This window comes from Galeopterus variegatus, unplaced genomic scaffold (assembly GCF_000696425.1).
Source record: "Galeopterus variegatus unplaced genomic scaffold, G_variegatus-3.0.2 Scaffold2009, whole genome shotgun sequence".
NCBI lineage: Eukaryota > Metazoa > Chordata > Mammalia > Dermoptera > Cynocephalidae > Galeopterus > Galeopterus variegatus.
In genome coordinates this window covers 190,670-212,878 of record NW_007728120.1, presented here as the reverse complement: position 1 = coordinate 212,878, position 22,209 = coordinate 190,670, and the positions used below count along the sequence as shown (strand labels likewise).

Genomic DNA, 22,209 nt, shown 5'->3' with positions numbered 1-22,209 from the left:
TGAAAGTTTTTTTCTTTTGTTCTGCAACCCTTTGTACCCTCCTCTATCCATTCAACTCTCAACTATATCCTTATCTTCATAGTAGGAAGTCCATAGTACAATAAAATGGACTGATCAACAAATTCCAGAATAAATATGTCACTTTTTTTTTTTTTTTGGTCTTTTTACGTGACCGGTAAGGGGATCACAACCCTTGGTGTGGTGTCACCCGCACTGCACTCAGCCAGTGAGTGCACTGGCCATTCCTATATAGGATCCGAACCCGTGGCGGGAGCGTCGCTGCGCTCCCAGCGCTGCACTCTCCCGAGTGTGCCACGGGGCCGGCCCTAGTGTTTCTCTTTTATCAGCCTGGATTAAAGGATGTTGGCAAGATCTTGTGAGGAGGTATAATAATAAATAATCTCCCATTAGGAGATGGGAGAAGACAGACCCTGGAAGAGAGGAAGTCAGGAGCTGTTCATTGAGACTCCTTTGAATTTGGCTGGAAGTTACTTTGTGTTAATTCAGGTAGTAAAAGAGTCTGGGTGTTTGGCCCATCCTGTTGATGGTCCTATATATGAGGTATAGTTTTCTTCCTTCTACAGTCACACTTTACCTTTTGTGTGTGGCAGGATGGATGGAATGTTCCTGTTCAGGTTGCTTGGCTTGCCTCCAATTTGATTCCAAGCTATAGTGCTGCAAGTCCTAATGACTTTTTTTTTGTAAAAAATAGCTTTGTTGGGCCGGCCCGGTGGCGCACTGCTACAGTGCGCCGCTTGGGAGCGCGGTGGCGCTCCCGCCGAGGGTTCGGATCCCACATACAGACCGGTTCCCGCTCACTGGCTGAGCGAGGTGTGGGAGCAACACCGAGGGTTGCGATCCCGTTGCCGGTCCCGGTCCGGTACGGGCGCGACACTGAGGGTTGCGATCCGTTGCCGGACACGAAAAAAGACAAAAAGGGGAAAAAAAAAATAGCTTTGTTGAAATATAATTCACATACCGTATAATTTGCCCACTTAAAGTGTACAAGTCATTGGTTTTAATGTATTCACAGAGTTGTACAACCATCACAACAATCAGCATTAGAACATTTTTATCACCCCCTTCTCCCCCCGCCCCAAGGAAATCCCATACCCATGGCAGTCATGCCCCATTTTCCTTTATTTTTTGGCGGCTGGTAAGGGGATCTGAACCCTTGACCTTGGTGTTGTAACACTGCGCTCTAACCACCTAAGCTAACCAGCCAACCCTATTTGCCTTAATCAGTTTTCTATCTCTACAGATTTGCCTTTTCTGGACATTTCATAAAAAAGAGATCATACAATATGTGGCCTTTTGTGTCTGGCTTCTTTCACTTAGCATAATGTTTTCAAGGTTCATCCATGTTATAGCATGTATCATCCCACTGCTCCTTTTTATTGCCAAATAATATTGTGTTGTATGGATAATACTGCATTTTATTCATTCATCATTTGAAGGACGTTTTGTTTGTTTCCACTTTTTGGCTATTATGAATAATACTGCTATGAATTTTCATATACAAGTCTTTGTGTGGACGTGTGTTATTTTCCTCTAGTGGAAAGGTACACACATCCTTGCCAGCACTTGTTACAATCTATTTTTCTTTTTTTTTTTTTTACCCCCATCCCCCTATTTTTCTTACATATAGCCATCCTAGTAGGTGTGAAGTGGTATCTCATTGTGATTTTGATTTGCATTTCCCTCATGGTTAATGATGTTGAACATCTTTTTACATACATATAGGCCATTTTTATATCTTCTTTGAAGAAATGTCTGTTCATCTCTTTGGTCCATTTTCAAATTGGGTTATTTGTCTTTTAATTATTGAGCGTAAGAGTTCTTTATGTATTCTAGATAATAAGTCCCTTATCAAATATATGCATTCTGTGGGTTGTTTTTTTACTTTTGTTGTTGTTTTTTTTGTGTGGCTGGCCAGTACAGGGATCTGAACCCTTGACCTTGATGTTATAACAACACACTCTAACCAACTGAGCTAACTGGCCAGCCCTGGCTTTTTTTTTACTTTCTTAATGGTTTCCTTTGAAACACAAAACCTTTTTTTTTTTTCCTTTTTGTCTTTTTCCGTGTCCGGCAATGGATCGCAACCCTCAGTGTCGCCCCCGTACCGGACCGGGACCGGCAACGGGATCGCAACCCTCGGCATCGCTCCTGCGCCTCGCTCAGCCAGTGAGCGGGAACCGGTCTGTATGTGGGATCCGAACCCTCGGCGGGAGCGCCGCCGCGCTTCCCAAGCGGCGCACTACAGCAGTGCGCCACCGGGCCGGCCCGAAACACAAAACCTTTTAATGTAGTTCAATGTACCTCTTTTCTTTTGTTGCTTGTGCCTTTGGTGTCACATTAAGAAGGTTTTGCCTAACCCAAGATCACAAAGATTTACTCCTATATTTTCTTCTAAGAGTTTTATAGCTTTAATCTCTTACTTTAGGGCTGTGATTCATTTTGAGTTAATTTTTGTGTGTAGTGTGAGGAGGGGGTCAGCTTGATTTTTTTCTTCATGCAGGTATCTTAGTTGTCCCAGCCTCCATTTGTCGAAGTGAGATTTTGAATTAGCCCTTTCACTCCTCATTTCCTTCCTGACGAGAATAGTCATACCTTGGGTTGTTCTTGCCTAGCATAGTCATCTTTTGGTATCTGTCAGGGATTGGTTTCAGGTCCCCCTATGGATACCAAAGTCCACAGATGCCCAAATCATTTATAAAAAATGGTGTAGTATTTGCATATAACCTATTCACATCCTCCCATATACTTTAAATTATCTCTAGGTTACTTATCTTATCTAATACAATAGTACCTACACATCACTTCATTTCCTTGGATTTGACATGTGGCAAATTCAAGTTTCACTTTTTGGAACTTTGTGGAATTTTTTCCGCCTGAATATTGGTTGAATCCATGATGTGGAACCCATGGATACAGAGGGCCAACTGTACACCATTTTCTGAACCAGATGGCATATTTCATACAACTGCAATGATGTTTCCTTTTTATCATCAGACAGATTACATCAATGCCAGTTTCATGGATGGCTACAAGCAGAAGAATGCTTACATTGGTACACAAGGTAAGCTGATCTGGCACTCACATGTTGGCTTTGTGCCATCTACTTGTGATTCCTTGTACCAAATGGTGGCATAATTTTACAGGAAAGGGTAACTTGAGTTGACATTGTAGCCACTAGATCCTGGCCTTTCATAAAGATTGATGGTGGCTGAGGAAGGCAGATGAAAAGTATAGGGTTTCTGTACCAGGTTTTCCTGGAAATTCACTGCATATAAATTGGAGATTGAAACACATAACACTACTCCCTGAACGTTTTTGGACTGTATCTTAGTATTACCAGTCCAAAGGAGTAGGGCATCAGAACTCACCAGCCAGTGACATGTTCTTCATGTCTAGTAAGAAGCCAGGAATGGCAGTGGGACTTCCCAGAGATTGAGTCCAATCTAGTGTTTCTGTCTTAAGAAGCCTTTGCTGGTCCCTGTACCATCACAGAGCACTCCAGCAAGTATTCTGACCTGGATAATCTGTGCTAAGTCTGACAGTGAAATACTGGACTTTAGGAAGATTTCAGATGGAGTTTCTGTAAATGCTCCTGTGGACCTAGTATACTCCTTTTGACCTGGCCTCTGTCCATCTCAAGAATACCATGTCACCTTCTAAGAGGTGAGGAGGAACTCACAAAACAGGAGGACAAAATAGGTCACTATTTGGGCTTAAGGCCCTTTGACCATTGCAAAGCATGGCCAGCAAGAGATTTGGTGGATACCTCCTTACCAAGTGATCAAACTTAGTATCAACAATAATGGACAATGGAACATTGTATGCCTCCTGATGTGATGAAGTGTCGTATGTTGCCAGTTTTAAAATCTGAATCTAATGATGAGAAACAAACCAGACAAATCCAGATTTTAGAACATACTACAAGGAAACTGGCTCAGACTCTTCAAAGTTAATGCCATGAAAAACAAAAAGGACAGAAAACTGTTCTACACTAAAGGAAACTAAAAAGATGAACAAAGGCAATGTGTGATCTGTGATCGGATCCTCAATTGGGAGAAAAAACTATTAAGGACAAACTATTGGGACAATTGGATACCTTGTATCAGCTAACATTGTATCTGTTTAATTGCTTCAGTTTGATAATGGTATTCTTCCTTTTTTTTTAATGGTATTGTTCTATAGGAGGATTTTCTTGTAAATGTGCTCAAGTATTTAGGAGTGAAATGTTGTAAATGTCTGCAACTTTTTAAATTTTATTTACTTATTTATATTGTGGTAAGAACACTTAAGATTTACCCTCTTAAATTTTTAAGTGCATGGGCCGGCCTGTGGCTCACTCGGGAGAGTGCGGTGCTGATAACACCAAGGCCCCGGGTTCGGATCCCACATAGGGATGGCTGGTTCGCTCACTGGCTGAGCGTGGTGCTGACAACACCAAGTCAAGGGTTAAGATCCCCTTACCGGTCATCTTTTAAAAAAAAAAAAAATTTTTTTTAAGTGCATGAAACATTATTTAGTCTGTAACTTACTGTTAAATAGTTAAGTAAAAAGGAAAGAGAGAGTGAGAGAGAGAGAGAGAGTGTGTGTGTGTGTAGAGAGAAAGAAAAGCAAATATTGCAAAATGATAGCTTTCTAGCTGAAGAATGTATGTATACATTGTACTATTCTACTATTCTTTCAACTTTCCGATAGGTTTGAAATTTCTCAAAAGGAAAGATAGGGGAGAAAAAGGGGGAAAGGGCCTTTGGATTCTTAGAACATTGTTAATCAGTCTGATGGTCAGAGGTTTTTTTTTCCTCCTGGGAGGGACTACTGTCTCCAAAAGGAGTCCTTTTGAGACCCTAAGAAGAAACAGGAGAACTATCAGGAAAGATTTTTGGCAGGTATAGAATATGATGTGATCTGCCTGAGATTAGGGGCTTCACTGAAGATGGTCTTGGCATGGATGGGCTTATGTTGGCTAAGGGCTGACTCTAGAGGGCCTCAGATCCTCCTTTTTCTAGGTTTAGAAGAAGAAGGCACTGCTTAGAGTTGCTAATTATGCAGAGATTGAATCCTTTAGGCTAGCTCAGAAGGCCCTGTACAGAAGATACTCCTTCAGGAGCGTGAGAATTTCATTACCATTTTCTTTCTTTCTTTTTTTTTTTTTTTTTTTGGAGAGCCAAGTTTTTTCTTGGATTTGAAGTACTCTTTGATGACGTTCTTGGCCTGAGTCTTTGCTGTAGTCCTTAACTACTACACAACCAATCACTTGAAGGGGTTTTCCCTCTGTCAGTTTTTCAGAGGCCTAACTATTCACCTAGTTTCTTATTGTCATCAACCTTAATTAAGTTGAGTTGGTGTCCAGCACAAAGGGCCTCCATCAACTTGTCATACATAGGCTCATCACAGTTGGATCAAGCACACAAAGATGGGCATGGTGTTTGTCTAAGGCTTTGGTAGCTTCACAGATTCCACAGGCTAGGCATCTTTGATGAAGGTGGTCTTCAGCACCTCATGTAAAGCAGTATTAACATCCTTGCACCTCCCGCAGCAGTGCCTTCTTTGATGGGTTATATGTGAAGCTGAATCTTGAATGCACTCAAGCCTCCACCCATGCACAACTCAGTCGTGGCAGGGAAAGAGCTGAGAGAGGATTTGTTTTTATTTATTTGTTTGTTTGTTTATTTTAAAATTTCATTTTATATACCTCTTAGAAAGCTTAAGGTGACATATTTTTTAAATGACTAATGCAGACAACTTCTCAAACGTGCATACAAATGTTCAGATAATGTCGCTAAGTAACATGGTATGTAAATATGTGTTCAGAGTAACATTTACATATTGGCCATAATAGCAAACATACCATTAATAAAAAACAACAACAACAAAAAATCATGCAGAATTTCACCTGTTCATGTCAGAATCCCAAGGTGAGAAGGAAGCAAACCTAGGGATGAGGACCAGCTAATCCCCTGACCCCTACCTGTGGTAAATCCAACTCCCAATCAGGAAGAGTCAAGGGGTCTGGGCCTGAGGCACTTGAACCTTCGGCTCTGGCCCGGGGGTGAAGGGATAAATAAGAGGAGGGACTACCTCTTTGCTCTCTGCTTTCCCACTTACCCAGGTAGCTGGCCAGCTGCCAGTGCCCCAACCCCTCTACACCCAGTGCTCAAGTTCCATCTGCTGACCTCCCCACTCTAAGACCAGGAGAATTGTCCCTGCAGTGGCCTTATTTTGTGAAGAGCAAACATTGGAGACCAGACATTGGGGCCTGGAGGGTTATACATAGGATGTTTATGGTCCTCCAATCCCTGCCTCTGTCCTAGCTCCTTCTTCCTTTAGGTCCTTCCTCCACCACTTCACAGGTTATCTCAAGCATAATCAATAAGACATTTTCACATAAGGGTGATTGGTTCAGCTCTCTCCCCACCCCTCCCCCTTTTGTATAAAAGCATTAAATATAGTTTCAAAACAAAATACAAAGCAAAAAAGAGCCTGATCTTGGGGCCGGCCCATGGCTCACTCAGGAGACTGCGGTGCTGATAACACTAAGGCCATGGGTTCGGATACTATATAGGGATGGCCGGTTCGCTCACTGGCTGAGCATGGTGCTGACAACACCAAGCCAAGGGTTGAGATCCCTTTACCGGTCATCTTTAAAAAAAAAAGGGGGGGGGGGGGCCTGATCTCTGGGCTACCTGTTCTCCACAGGAGGATGAATCATCTACACAGAGATTTGTTGAGTCAAGCACTGATCACCTTTAAAAGGCTTCAGTACTCTTTTAGGACCAGAAAATGGGTCCTGTGATATTGAGAAGGCATGTTTGATTTGCCTGGCCTACCTTTTTGTCTATATTCAGTATTCTTTTTTTTTTTTTTTCTTTTTGTCTTTTTTCGTGACCGGTAACGGGATCGCAACCCTCAGTGTTGCGCCCGCACCACGACTGGCAATGGGATCGCAACCCTCGGTGTCATGCCTGCACCGCGCTCAACCAGTGAGCAGACCGGTCTCTATATGGGATCCGAACCCTCGGCAGGAGCGCCGCCGCGCTCCCAAGAGCGGCACTCTACCAAGTGCGCCACCTGGCCAGCCCTATATTCAGTATTCTGATTCTTATTCATAATAACATTTCTACTGAGAGTACCTGTTATATGTTAGGTACATAATCTCTATCTAATCATTATAGAAACTCTGCAAGGAAAGTTTATTAATTTATATTGTAGATGAGCAAACTGAAGCCCAAAAGTTTAGGTGACCTTGGATCACACAGCTAGTAAGTGGCAGAACTAGGATTCAGACTCATTTCTGTGTGGTTCAGAAGTCTTTGCAAGCCAAGTCAGTGGATTGTTTCACCTATGTCAGTATAAACCACTGACTTTATTTCTTCAAAGAAGTCTACTGTTAAAGGGTCTAACCTGCGAAGTACAACTTTCCTTTCTAAGTTTCTCTTTTATGCCTTTGAGAAAGTTATGATCCTTTCTGCCTAGCCTGAGTCTGGTATCTGGGTTACCAGGTGCCCTGACTGCTCAGCAATCCCAATTCTGCCAGTGGTTTGAATGTAGAAAATAAAGTATATGAGAGCTGCTGTGGTGCAGGTGGGAAGATGTGAATAAGGATGGGGGTCAGAGATGAGAAAAAGGTGTTTTTATTATCTTCTTGATGTGTACACTAGGGTAATGCAGGTCCACTATAGAACATTTAGAAAACAAAGATAAAAATCATTCATAACCCTAGGACGCAGAGATAATGTTAACATTTTGTAGCATCTCCTCCTGGACCTTTTCTGTGCATACATATAGATATGACATATAAAGTATTTAACAAAATGATCTCTTTCTATACCTTATATCTTTTTTCACTTAACGGTATTTTGTGAATACTTTCCATGGCAAAAAATATAGATCTCACAACATCATCTTTATGGACTATGTAAATTATGGTTATGCCATAATTTTTTTTTTTTTTTTTTTTTTTAAAGATGACCGGTAAGGGGATCTTAACCCTTGACTTGGTGTTGTCAGCACCACGCTCAGCCAGTGAGCTAACCGGCCATCCCTATATGGGATCCGAACCCGGGGCCTTGGTGTTATCAGCACTGCACTCTCCCGAGTGAGCCACGGGCCGGCCCATAATTTAACTAATTCTCTCTTGTTGGACACTTAGCTTATTTCCAAGACTTCCCATGCTTTTGGCAGGATCCACCTCTTCAAAAAGGGAATTCCAATATCATTAGATGTTAGTGCTTGCTAAAAGATTCAGCAAAAATGGTAGTGGAACCAGTGGACTTCCAGGCCCAGATCAACCCTTGATATTGCCCCACTTCCCTCAAAGCAGAGGAGGAAAAAGCACTGGGAAAATACAAGCAATTATCCTGAGTTGTTACTCTGTTGATTGAAAGGAAGTTGATGGTCCACGAGTATCTTCAAAGTTCTTGCTCAGCCCTTTGCAGGTTCTAACCATAAAAGGAGAATTTGACAACATGGCCCTTGCCCTCAGGACCATGTTTACTAAGACATCATTAATAACCATAAAGTAAAATGAATGATGTAAGACCATATAAATCAAATGGTTAAGCTGTTTAGATCCAGCTGTGCCATTAAGAGCTCAAAGGAGAGGAAGTCCCATAAGGAGTGTGGCAGTCAGTGAAAGCATCATGGAAGAGGCAGCACTTGAAAATGAATAGAAAGTAAATGGCACTGGAGGTGAGGGAGACAGCTTGAGCAAAGAAATGGAGGCCGAAGTGAGCATAGTGTGTCTATATTGTGATGAAGCAATTTTTTAGAAAGATTAAACTGGTGGGGTATCCAGAATATACTGGAAAGAAAGAGAGCTGTGCAGAAAAGTAAACTAAGATGGTGTTACAGGGCTAGCCGGTTAGCTCACTTGGTTAGAGCACAGTGTTGGTAACATCAAGGTCAAGGGTTTGGATCCCTGTACTGGCCAGTCCCCCCTCCAAAAAAAAAAATAATTGTTAAGATGATGTTACAATAACCTGGACAAAAGATGAGGTGGTCCTTGTGGCAGTGAAATTGGGCAGGAAGAACAGGATGGGAAAAGTGGGGGGGTAAAAGAATAAAAACCAAAAACATTTCAAAGGCAAAAAATCTCTAGGATTTGGTGCCTTACTGCCTCTGGGAGATGAAGGAAATGGGTAAGTCAGAGGTGACTTCAACTTTCTGAGACTGAATGATTTAAGAATGCCATTATTGTTAACAGGGGTAAGAAAGTTGATAGATAAAGCTAATTTTGAAGGAGGAGACTGAGTTGCCAACGTAATAGATCTGAGATGATGGGACACAGAAGGAGAATGGTTTAGTAGGCAACCATTATAAGGCTGAAGCTTAGGTGAGATGAAAACAGCTAAAAACATGTATAAGTTGACACTGTCATCCCAGATGTGATGACTGAAGCACTGATGAGTAAGGCTCTAAGGGAGCATGTAACAGTATTTAAGCAGTAACCTACATACAACTTACCCGGGGATCTTGTTAACTTGCAGATTCTGCATTTCTAACCGTCTCACATATGATACTGACGCAGTTGGTCTAAGGACTACACTGAATAGCAGGGATGTGTCGGGAAGAGCAGGGAGCTAAACTATCTGTATTTTGGAGTATTTGGGAGAAAAACAGAAGAGCCTAAGAAACGTGTGCTTCCCAGGGTCATGTTCCTTGTCTTCTCCTTTCATTCCAGGCCCTTTGGAGAATACCTATTGTGATTTTTGGCTTATGGTATGGGAGCAAAACGTCTTGGTGATTGTCATGACCACCCGGTGAGTTAATTGCTTTTTCCCCCAACTGATCTCCACTCCTACCCTGTCCCCAACCATAGGTGATTCCAGAGGGAAGTGTAGCTCTTAGAAACAATGAGGGGGCCGGCTGGTTAGTTCAGCTGGTTAGAGCACAGTGTTATAACACCAAGGTGTCAAGGGTTTGGATCCCTTCACCGGCCAGCTGCCAAAAACAAAACAATAGTGAGAATTAGGAAAGCAATGACAAAGATTTTGAGATATTTTAGCTTTTTCTTAGCTGATCCATAGTTAACATAACCAGGGTATGGTGGAAATTGATAGATCTAACTTGTCAGAGCTTTAATCCATGGCTCTGGTGACCCTGTGCCAGTTACAGTGTATTCTGTGGTCCTGGTCTTCTTCACTGAAGGGAATATTGGGAAACATTGGACAATTCACCTTTAATCTGCCCCTATTTCCAGAGGGGAGCAGTCTCCCTGGCTCCTGAATTACCAGTTCTCCTTTGCTGTCCATTTGCTGCTTCTTTTGCCCACTTTTCTCTGCATTCATATTTCCACCTGTAGGAGAACTGCAAAAAAAGGGAGATGAAACATAATGGCTCAGGCAGGAAGCTCTTCGTGAAAGAAATATTTTTGAAATTTTGATTTACAAATCTGCCAAATTTAAGGAATTATCTATTTCATTAGTATCATCATTGTCATTATGATAATTATAACCTATTCCTGATGAGGAAAAAAGGAATGAGAATGTTTGCTTAGTTCTCTTCTTAAGGGCACTGTTATAGCCACCTCTGATTTGGAGAGGAGATAGAGGGGGAAGTACCACCTTGGAGTACTTTGGGGCCACTAAAGAGTGGTAAAGTGGACTTTAGGCCTTTACACAAACCTCCCACTGACATTCCAGTAGCCAGGTCTTTCCCAGACCTCTATCAGCCAAGGACCCTTATTGGGGAAGAGAATGAACAGTGGCTGAGGTACAGGCCAGAGAGTTCTCTCTGACCCACTACATTTTCTCTACTGTCTGTCTTTACCTACCTAGTATTTATTGCGGATAGGTGAGAAGTACCATGAGGTATCAGGAAAGAGACTAAATGATGTAGTGCTTAATAAATGTCTGCTAAATGAATACGTGCAGAAACTTTAGTTGTTGTTAACCTCTGTTTAGAATGAAGACATTTCCTTGTTTTTCTGCTAAGAATCAATGGTATACGTTAGAAGCAATGAAAGAGATGACATTGCTGCTTGCGGGTGTAGCTGGTCATGGGGGGAGTGTGTTTATTACTGTGGAGAGGAACGGTAGAAGGCTTACTTTGCTCTGTGTGTTTTTAGCTTTGAGGAGGGTGGCAGGAGAAAGTGTGGCCAATACTGGCCTTTAGAAAAAGACTCTCGGATCCGATTTGGCTTCCTCACAGTGACCAATCTAGGCGTGGAGAACATGAACCATTATAAGAAAACAACACTTGAAATTCACAACACAGAGGTAAATCCAGGTTTCTATATTCTCACCTTTTGATACTGGGGGAGAACCTTTACAATAAAGAAAATCTTCAGAGGGAATAGGCAGGATTCTAGGAAGGTTATAAGTTGCTTCTGTTTTTCTGGGAAGGGGATGAGGCTATTCAGTTCAGAGCCAATATAGCCACATTATCTCAACACAATAGTGGCATTACATAGGAATAAAACTTATAAAAAATCTGGATCCTAAAATATAGGAATTCTGCTCTTTCCAAACATTTAACTCTTCCTTTGGGTTTGTAGTAGAGACGCAATCATGGAGAAAGTTGAGAGTGGTAGCTAGGAGCCTTGGTGATAGAAATAACAAACAGGGTATTGAGAATCTGGAAAAGCTGAAGGTAGTCAGGGGCAGGCAGAAGTGACCTCATTAACTTTTGCTTTTTTTTCATCTAAGGAACGGCAGAAACGCCAGGTGACCCACTTCCATTTCCTGAGCTGGCCAGATTATGGTGTCCCTTCCTCAGCAGCTTCCCTCATTGACTTCTTGAGAGTGGTCAGAAATCAGCAGAGTCTGGCCGTCAGCAGCATGAGTACACGCTTCAAAGGGCAGTGCCCTGAGCCACCCATTGTGGTCCATTGCAGTGCAGGCATTGGCAGGACAGGTAATGCACTTGACACAGCTCTTGGTGCATCCAGAGGCAGTGAGGGTGGGGGAGGAATAACAAAGCTCTTAGCCTATATCTGTGATTGGAGAAAGAATTCATTTGATCCCTTGGTGGTGAATTGCTGTGAAAAATCCCTCTTTAATGTCCTTTTGGTATCCCTACTGCTAGCTGCTAGCCAGAATAAATAATTAACAAGCCAAGCCCTTTAGGGGTTGTTGCATTATATGTCCCATTGGCATGGTTATCTTCTGACCCTGTCCCTTGTCATCACCATCACTGTGGGTATCCCAGAGAGCTCAGCTGGGCTGTTGCTTCCTTCCTAGTCCCCCCTCTCTGGAGGGATTCCCCACCCTGCACTGTGTTCTCAATTCTGGGGCCAATTAGCAGCTTTTGCCTTAAGGGGATGTACATTGCAGGAACTACTAGTCCTTCCAGTCCAAAGGTCCCTTTGGGAGAAAATCAGGAAGAATAAGTTTGGGTTAGGCCTCTGTGGAGACGTTGTAGAGTCTCTGGAAATGAGGTGTGGGACTGAAGTGGGAAGTTCCTTTGTGTCACCTTCCCGCTTATTTTTCCTGTTACCCCATGTGTATCCTGAGAGACAGGGGGCCTTCTCATTTCTCTGGCCTCCAACACTCCCTGTGACCTCTTCCCTGAGTCCTTTCAGACCTAAGGCCATCTGGCTTCCTGCTGTGAGGCACCTTGCCTTTGAATTCATTCATCTAATCATGCCTGGGTTATTTGGTAGAGGGAAGAAGAGAGGAGAGGTAAACCAGATGTGATCACTTCCTTCCTTCTTCAGGTACCTTCTGCTCACTGGACATCTGCTTGGCACAGCTGGAGGAGCTTGGCACCCTTAATGTATTCCAGACGGTGTCACGCATGAGGACCCAGAGGGCCTTCAGCATCCAGACACCTGAGCAGTACTATTTTTGCTACAAGGCTATCCTGGAGTATGCAGAGAAGGAGGGCATGGTGACTTCTGGCCAGAATCTGCTGGCCATGGAGGGTCAGTAACTGTCCCACGAGCCTCCTACCTGCTGGCCAGCCTTCTTTAAACTACCCTGGACACTTCTGAGCCTATAGGTTGCCATCAGTTATGCTGAAGCCATGGATCAACCTCTTTCTCGTGTCTCCCGGCGCACGTGTACACGCAAGGCAGCCTTTCCCTTTGACTAGATAAATGTGGTGAAATTGCCACGAGAAAGGGCCAGCAGCAATGTGTTCTTAATTCCTAGCACCTGCTATCGAACTGTGCCTTATTAAAACCAAATTGTGGCTATTGATTTTTGCCAGGGGCCCTGAGATAAGTGGGGAAGGAACCTCCCTCCCTGTTTCCCAATACATTCTCCTCCTGGAGGTCTCCTCTCTCCTACTCCTTCCCTTTGCTAGGATTTTATGGGAAGGTTTGGTGAGCATTCACTGTCCTCCCCAGAAAGCTTGACCAAGTTACATATTCTAGAGATCATCCCGAGTGCCAAGCACGTTTATATGTAGGGCGTGTATGCCAGTCTTTTCTGTCATTCTGTGTGTGTGTGTGTATGTGCACTTATATGTATGGGTCCATATGTACGTGTGTATGTAATATATATTGTATGTGATAATATGGTCATATTCTATAAATATATATACACACAGGTACTCCTTTGTAGAAGTTCCTGGGGCTCTGTGTTGCACTTCAGGACTCCTTGTTTCTTGGACCCTACTATTTGTCCTATATTAGCTAGGGTTGGGGATCATGTCTGCCATTGTGAGACCACAGAATAGTGGAAGAAGACACATATACATTTTCATGTTCCTGCCACAGGCCCTCATTCTTAAGTAATGACTTATTTCCCTCTGGATGCTGCCTGTTGGAAGAAAGAATACTGGTTTGTTGTGACACTGAATCAGTTCAGCATGGATTGCCCTTATCTAATGATTTTTCTCTTGTTTACTTTGCTGATTTTGGGAACAGACCTCCACTGTGATTCTAGATCCTCTCTTTCCTATTACTACCCCAGGGATGGGGGACCAAGGGTAGAGATGAACTCACTGAATGGCCAAAGCCAAAAGCAATTGGTACGAAGTCTTAGAAGGAAAGTGGGGGGAGCCCAGGTGTGTGTGAGAGAGATGAAAGTGCTATGAGAATCCCTCCCTGGAAGGAGGAGTTGGGGCCCCTTTTTCTTTTGCTGATGGTTCCTTATGCAGCTTAGCTCTGTCTACTGAGATGCCCATATCTTTCTGCCTACTAGCCTGCCGGACCCTGGAGCTCAAGCTGGGTGGGTTCTGTGCCAATAAAAAGCTGGCTGGGTGAGGTGGTCCCCTGCAATCACAGTTTGCCCTGTACCCACCCAACCTGTCTCTGCTTGCTCCCAGCCCACCCAGCCTGATGTGTCAGGGATGGAGTCAAGAGTCCCCAGCACTTCACATTTCCAAGAAAATTCCAGGAATCCCTAAACCTTCTTCCCCCATCACAGAAGATGAGGTTGGCAGTTGATCAGACCTCAATAATTTTATACTGTAATAAGCTCTTTGAATGTGTATATTCTTATTTTTTAAAATCATTTTCATTTTGTATTTAACATCAATGGATTGAGTCAGATTCAGAAAATAATTGTAATGTTCATATTCAATATCTTACAGCGATACAGTTTTGTATTTACATATAAATATACCAATATGATCAAACCCTTTTAGCTTCATCAATATAGCATTCTGGGGCTGGGAAGGTGAGGAGGGGATCCAGGGTCTGGTCTGGGAGGGTTGGGGAGGAAGGGAGGGACCCAGGCCTTTAGTATCTGAGACTTTCAGTTCTGAGAGCCACCCTCCTTGTCTGTAGGTGATAGCTCTGGACAAAGAGACCAGCACTGTTGAGTGCCTGCTGTGTGCCAAGCTCTATGCTAGGTACTTTCTCCCCCTTTACTTCATTCAAACCTTACAGCAATCCAGTGAGATACTATCTTCCCTCCCTTCTTCTATCCAGCCTTCTCCCATTTCTATATAGAGATGAGGAAGGTGAGGTCCAGAGGGTTACGGTGATTTGCTGCAGAACTGGAGTTCAAGTTGGTCTGCTTACAAAGCCTTTGGTCCCTTCACTGCATCAAAGAAGGAGATAGTGCTTTGTCTTTAGAGACCAGGGTTTTTGTTCTCTTCTTTTTCTTATAGCTCTCCTTTGAGAGTATAAATAGCTCTTAAATTCCAGATAGTTGATCTTGAGCCCAAGGCTTCACGTAGTAGACTAGAAGGGTGACAGGGTTGGTAACTGATTCTCCCAGATAGAACCTCCTGGTGTAGGGTCCTCAGGTCTGCAGAGTACCAAAGGGGTCATTCTCCCTGGTAAACTCCACATCTATGGGTACGACAATCTTTGTGAGAAGGTCTTGAGTCATTTGTATCTCTCTCTCTTAGAAAGAACAGAACCAGAAGCGTTTTCTCTGTAGGACTGTTCCCCATACCATGTAGCTACTCCCGTTGATCAGTGACAGCCTACCTAGTTGAGGCACTTCTGGTCTGGAGAGTGTGCAAATATTGGGGTCTTCCTGATAACAGTAATAGCACCTAACATTTACTGGATGCTTACTCTATTGCAGGCATTGTTTTAGAGTACTTTCTAGGTATTATTTCTTTCACTCTAAACAACTTTTAAAGGTAGATATTGACAGAAGAACAAAATTGAGACACAGGAAAGTTCATTTGCTCATCTGATTCCAAAGTACCTGTTCTTAATTCTTACACTAGACTCTGTGTAAGGATTCATTTCCTGATCTGCCAGCAAATTTTGCTTGAGTTTCTTACCTTAATCAAGAGCTGAAGTATAGAGCAGAGGATTAAGCCATTCCTTGCCTCAGATGAACCTTCATTTTCTTTTTTTTTTTTTTTTAAAAGATGACCGGTAAGGGGATCTCAACCCTTGGCTTGGTGTTGTCAGCACCACACTCAGCTAGTGAGCAAACCGGCCATCCCTATATAGGATCCGAACCCGTGGCCTTGGTGTTATGAGCACCACACTCTACCGAGTGAGCCACGGGCCGGCCTGAACCTTCATTTTCTTGAAGGCAAGCAGGCATAAGAAGTGAGCAGAGATTCTTTGAGATCTGAGAAATCAGAGAGGTTAGGGTTTTGGTGGAATATGTAGGACACAGGATTGATGATGAGAAGTCTGGAGGAGGTAATCCCAAACTGCTATTTATTTGAAGAGGCTATAACCCAACTGCCCTCTAAATTCAGAGTTATACATGAATTCCTTATTGCATGTCTGAGGATTTGTGAGGTCATCACTTGTAGAGCTCCATAAAATGCAGATTCCTGGGCCCATTCCTTGGTGGCTGAGTGAGAGGATGATTCAGGTTTGGGAACCACTGATTTAATTCATGTTCTTGACTCTAGGGAGAGTTAGAAAATTGATGTTTCTTGAATCTTCAGTAAAACCCTGAGAGAAAGGGACCAATATCTTCCCCGCACTGCCATTTTTGTTTGTAGCTTTTGCTGGTGTCAGCCTACCTGTGCTCGGTGTTGAAGGAGGTAAATGAAGGGGAAGGCAGAGAGGTAGCCCAGAATCTGTTCATAAAATCAAGGTTTTCACACAGGAGATTCAGTGAACAAAGCAAGAGAAAAGTGTTCAGGGGAGAGAAGAAAGCATTATGGGCTAAAGCAGCCTTCTGCTTCTGATTTGATTGCTTTTTTCCACCTAACTTACTCTCCCTAACATTCCCATGGTATGTAATTCTTCAAACACCAGAGATAATCTGACTGTCCTCTCTTGTTCTTGTTGCTCCCTTTATCCTCCCCATTCGTGTCGGTTAGGATAGGACTCCTAAGGTATAGGGTACTTCAACATCCTCAGCCTAGGAGGCTCACTCACCACTGTCATTCTCCATGTGACAGTATGTAGGCAAATGACAGAGTAGGACTTGTTCTTGAGAGACTGGACTATTAAGCATCATGGCCTTAGGGAGATATGGCTCCTGCCCTCAGAGGGATGCTTCCCATCTCTAGGGACGATCAGACACACATACAAAACACTAGCAAATCAGAGAGACCTGGAGGGAGGTGGGGCAAGAGGCAGTGGCCAGGTAGAAAAGCTTTCCTAGGGTGACTGAACTTTTTGGTGGTTTTGAGGCTTACCATTCAACCCAGCCCAAGTCCTAGCTTCCCTCTGAAAAGAAGGGGCTGCAGTAGATGATACTACTATGGGTCCACTGACTCTAAGGGTTTGGTTCTTTGTTGGACCGTAAATACCCAGAGGAACTATCAGACCCTCATTCTGGTTGGGTCAGCTCCCTCTTGCCCTCTCCAGTTTTAGCTTGTCTTCGATGCCTCTTTTTTCAGGCTGCTGCTGCTACTCTATCTATATTCCCTCAGTTCTCTTCACACTCAGTCCCTAACTTGAATGGAAAGCAGGTCACATCTCCCTTGTAATCTCCAAGACCCAGCCCATAGGCCTTTAAGGCTTCCCTGTTGCTCTCAGAGCCAAAGAATGAACTGACCAAAGGTCCCAGAGCTCCCAACCTAGGTCTTAGATTTGTTTCTGGCCTTGTTCACTGCCCACAGACCACTGTTAGCTTACCAAGGGCAGGAGTGGAAGCTCCCACTGGCCTGGGGATCAGATTTTCTCTTGGGAGGTATCTGCCCCATATTTACCATCACATAACGATTGTGAATATCAAGTGTTTTGGACTGCACTGCTCTTAACTCACCACAGAGAAGACTGGGGTCTTCTGCACAAATAGAAATCTAGCACTCTGAAACCTGTAGCAGTGTTTACTCTCCCTCTACTCCACTTTAGCTGTCATAAAATCCTTCCTCCTGTTTAAACTAAATATGGCATGCTGCAGTCTTAAATATCCATCTTTTTTAGGTGAAGGCCATGGTGGACACAGCTAACTACACTAGAATCTTACATAGGGGTGGTTAGATAGAGGTTGGCTGCTGTGGTGCCTTTTCAGCAGTTTACGGTAATGTGTTCCTGATGGTTGTTAGGACTAGAAATGACTACAGTAGGAAAGTAAGACAGTGAGATGTTGTCCAAAAAGGCACAGTGCCCCTTCCACCATTCCAGGCTCACTTCCTACCCCTCCCCCCACATTAGAATCTGGCTACTTCTTTAAGCTGCTATGTAGTTTGTCTTAAGCCTCTAGATTGGCCAGATGCACAGCTGAGCCTAGGTCGGCCGTTTCATCTTATGGGGTCTCTGTTTTACTTTCCTGACTTATTTATTTATTTTACTTTCTTGAATTTTAATGATTGCCTTTTCTGTGGCCAGCGCCAGTGGAAAAGTGGAGTCTGATGTTCAGGTCAGGTACTGGGCTGGAGATGTCCAGTTTGAGACTTAGTTTAGATAGAAGTGATGAGCCTTGAAGTGGGTGAGATGGGTGAGATCAGCAAAGAATAAGGAAGAAGAGAGGAGAGACCTTTGGGAGCCACCAACATTTAGGGGAGGGATGGATGGAGAAAGCAAAGCCCCTGGAAGATACTGAAGGCTGAGGTAACTGAGGACAAGGCCAGGCTGCACTGTCACAGGATGTGGAGAGGTAGGGTGTAGCTGGGATGAATGAACAAGATTTGGCAAATGTGGATTCACTAGAGGTCTTTGTTGGGGCAAGGGCTGTCAGGGAGGAGGCATGAATGAGAAGTGAAGGAATAGAGACTGCAGTGCTTAGGCTGTCCCCACTTCAACCAAACAAGGCCCACCTTTATCTCTCGCATATTTGGCTTCTGGATAAGATTTTCTTTGAACCAAAGGAACCTGGTGCTTAAAAAAAAAAGTCACCAAACAACTGGTATACAAAAGGAAACACTTTGCAAACATAAAGCCAGGGAAACTGGGGAACATTCTGGTATGGTATCTATTTTTCTGATTTGGGCTGATACCCAGAGGGGTAAACTAAACCTCAGCAAGGGAAAAACATATCAAGGCAGTGAATAGCAGTCTTAAAACCCACCCAAGAGGGCCGGCCCATGGCTCACTCGGTAGAGTGCGGTGCTGATAACACCAAGGCCACGGGTTCGGATCCTATATAGGGATAGCCGGTTTGCTCACTGACTGAGTGTGGTGCTGACAACACCAAGCCGAGGGTTGAGATCCCCTTACCGGTCATCTTTAAAAAAAAAAACCCACCCAAGGCTGGACGGTTAGCTCAGTTGGTTAGAGTGTAGTAGTGATAACACCAGGTCCAGGGTTCGATCTCTGTATCGACCAGCTGCCCTCCCACTGTCCCCCTCCCCAAAAAGTATTGTCAAATCTATTTGAATATTCCAAGCCTCCAAGGCCACCCAGAAATCAAAATAATGGAATATATACAATCTAAGCCAGATGGTTCCAAGAGAAATGGAATTTATTCACATAATGGGAATTGTTTGGTACTTTAGCCCTACCCCAGGGCTCATCACTCAGATTGCAGCTCCTGAGATTTTGCATTTGAATGGCCAGGAGAAGGGGGGGGCGGCAATGAGATAAAGGAGGAAAAGTTCTGAGAACTCTTGAGTAAATGCTAGGCAGACTTTATTTTCACAGCAGTCCACTAAAGTAAGTATTTTTATTCTTCGTTTACTGATAAGGGAAAGATAAATGACTTTCCCAAATCATTCAGTTAGGAAATAGCTAAACTGGGATTCTGACCAATAGCTTGAGCTTTTCCCCTTGAACCTAGAGGATGCTTTGGGTTGCGGGTGGGGAGCTAGCCTCAGATTCCCCTCTCCTGGATATTCCTGAGGTGGTGATAATTGCCTTGTACATCTGTCAGAGCTTCTGTCAGCAAGGCACTGGCACTGATATTTTTTTGGCAGAGTCACTGAAGTGCAGGCCCTAAATGTCCCTCAGTCACCACTTACCATAAGCACTCTAAAGAACTGTGAAGGAGTCCTTTTTGTGAATGAGGGAGTGTATATGTGTGTGTCATGCCTGTGAGATTGAGGGTGTCAGTGTGACAGTTTTGAGTAGATGCTTTGTGAGTTGAGGACATGTGTATGTATGTATGTGGTTGGGAGACAAATCTCGCTTCTTTGAGGACAACTTTGTAAAAAGGGCTGGAAGTCATTTAGAACTACCATCTGGGGACGAACTGCTCCGGGAGTTAGGGAGGTGAGGAGTGTGGAGAAGAGGGGAGGCAGGCTGGTTTTCTCCAGAGGCCTGAACCTGGATCACCAGCCTGAGTGTGTACAGAGACAGCATAGGTGGGTGCAGACAAAGCTCAGGCTTTGGACCCAGACAGACTTGGTCTGGCTATTTGACTTGGGCAAGTTACTCTACTGCTCTGAGCTTCAGTTTGCTCATCTATAAATAGATAGTAATTCCTAACTCACAAAACCCATGGGACACTTCACACACAAGAGTTCTGGGAATCAGAACCTGGCCTTCCAGTGTGATTTCTCCAAGGAGGGCCCTCACCTACATCCATTCAATTTTGTTCTTACTGGTAGGATAAAGGGGGAGGTGGGATGGATGCAACCCTTGGTGCTGCTAGAGGGACAATGTTGCCAAATCATATATTCACTTTCTCAATATGGGACTGGCCTGGGCTGTGCAGGTGTCAACATACTGAGTCAGAAACAATCACTGGACCCCTTCCAGGAGGCCTCCTGTGCCTGACTGCAGTGGGCACTGGGGGCTCAGAGGTGAATCAGATAGAGAGGCTGTCCTCAAGGAGCTCAGTCTGAGAGGTGTTAGGAGGGCGTCTCCATCAGGGTGGCACACACAGGAGGGTGGGGAGTGTCAGTGAAGTGTGATTCTCTGAGTGGGGGTAACTTTCTAGTTGCAAATCCTCCATAAATAACTTCATTTACAGAACTCTACTTGCTGTCCAGGGTCAGTAAAATGCTTGGGCCTTTGCCTCCACAGAAGCTCAGAACGTCACTAGGTGATAGAGCACATTTTATTATCACATTTGATTCTCATAGCAGGGCAAGGATTGCTATATTATCTTCTAACTAGGGATATGAGGCTGATCCACAGGTAAGAAGGGACTAAATGGGTACCACCGGACTAGAGTTCTTCCTGCTATACCACTCTGCCTCGTTTCACATTGACACAGTATCTGTTATGACTTCAGCTTGGGCAGAGTCCCCCTTGGGAAATAGAACAGGAATCTGAGGTAGGGATGCAGACATCAGGGGATCTCTGCTCTGAAATAGGAACACTTGGTCCTCACCCTAGGGATGGTGAACCTTGACCTTCGTGGCCCTGTCAGGGCTGGGCCACCCACTGAACACATAGTCCTCATGTCCTGGCCTTTTCCCTTCCACACCCTTTCCCTCAGTGATTCCATTGACCAAGCTACTACCCACATCCTAGTTCCCAGGTGACACGTGGGCTGACCCACTGCCTTTCCCAAATTAGTACTTTCTACTTGTCCTCTCTCACTGGCAAACTTTCCCCAAATGGACTCTGAGTGTCCTTAGAGCCTGCCTTTCTACTTCAATTTCCACTCCCGTTTCACAGGGAAACTGAAGCCTAGAGGGAAGAAGGGACTTGCCTAAGACTATAACAGCAGTCACTGGCCATGCTAAGTGTAGAACCCAGATTACCCAACCCCTACCCTCAAGCTCTTCCACCTCTTCACACAGAAGGCCACTGGCTACTTTTTTCCCTCTTCTGCCCACACTGAGTTACTCCCCTTGAGTTTTTCTCAAACACAGCTCTCCTTTTTTTATTTTCACCCATTGCCACTGTCCTGGTCAAGTCCTCATGACAGGACACCTGTATTGGGACAGTATCCTAACAAGCAGCAGGCCCCAACTGTACCCACCTCAAGGCCCTTCGCATCCTGTACACCCACCTAATCCACACTAACTTCCTTTCCTCAATGCCTCAAATGATAGTCTATTGCTCATGCAATGTGTGTCCTGGCACTAGGCTTAGGTCTGTTGAACACAGAAATAATGGGGTGGCCTCTGCTGCCCAGAAACTCCTTTTGGTTGGAAGTTATGATAAATACAGCAAATGATTCAGGGAAGAATCTGATGCCTAAGGTGGGGACAACTTTCTGGTTTGGGTAGCTGAGAGAAAAGATGCCTTCTCTTGGCTCCCACAGTTATCCCACAAGATGTCCCTCTGTAGTCTCCAAACCCAGTATTACAACAGCCTCTGTGCCTTGTAGGCACCCCTTGCTCAGTCCACCCTCAGAACCCATTCAGTTGCTAGGATGCTGAACATTTTACACCATAATTCTGGGTCTGTGGTCCTGTGACCTTGTTGCCAGCACATTCTGCTGTGCAAGTCCAAAAATTTTAACCAGGTATTAAAAATCTTTCAGTGCTCGGTTCCATCTCTCCACCCCTGATTTTTATTACTAAAGCCACATTTGTAGGTCCTTAATGTTTTTCATCTACCCCTTTATACCCTTTGTTGAAAATGACTTG

At 44.1% G+C, this 22,209-nt stretch overlaps 1 protein-coding gene across 1 annotated transcript in view; it reads left to right on the top strand.

Moving 5' to 3' along the window:
- PTPN9 (protein tyrosine phosphatase, non-receptor type 9) overlaps positions 1-14,541 on the top strand; it is a 43,004-nt gene extending 28,463 nt beyond the window's left edge. Inside the window, exons 9-13 of the mRNA XM_008580055.1 lie at positions 3,016-3,082; positions 9,698-9,776; positions 11,084-11,234; positions 11,664-11,871; positions 12,674-14,541. Coding sequence (XP_008578277.1) covers positions 3,016-3,082; positions 9,698-9,776; positions 11,084-11,234; positions 11,664-11,871; positions 12,674-12,888 — 720 coding nt within the window. The 3' untranslated portion in view covers positions 12,889-14,541. The remainder of the gene's footprint in view (positions 1-3,015; positions 3,083-9,697; positions 9,777-11,083; positions 11,235-11,663; positions 11,872-12,673) is intronic.
- The last annotated feature ends 7,668 nt before the right edge of the window (positions 14,542-22,209 follow it).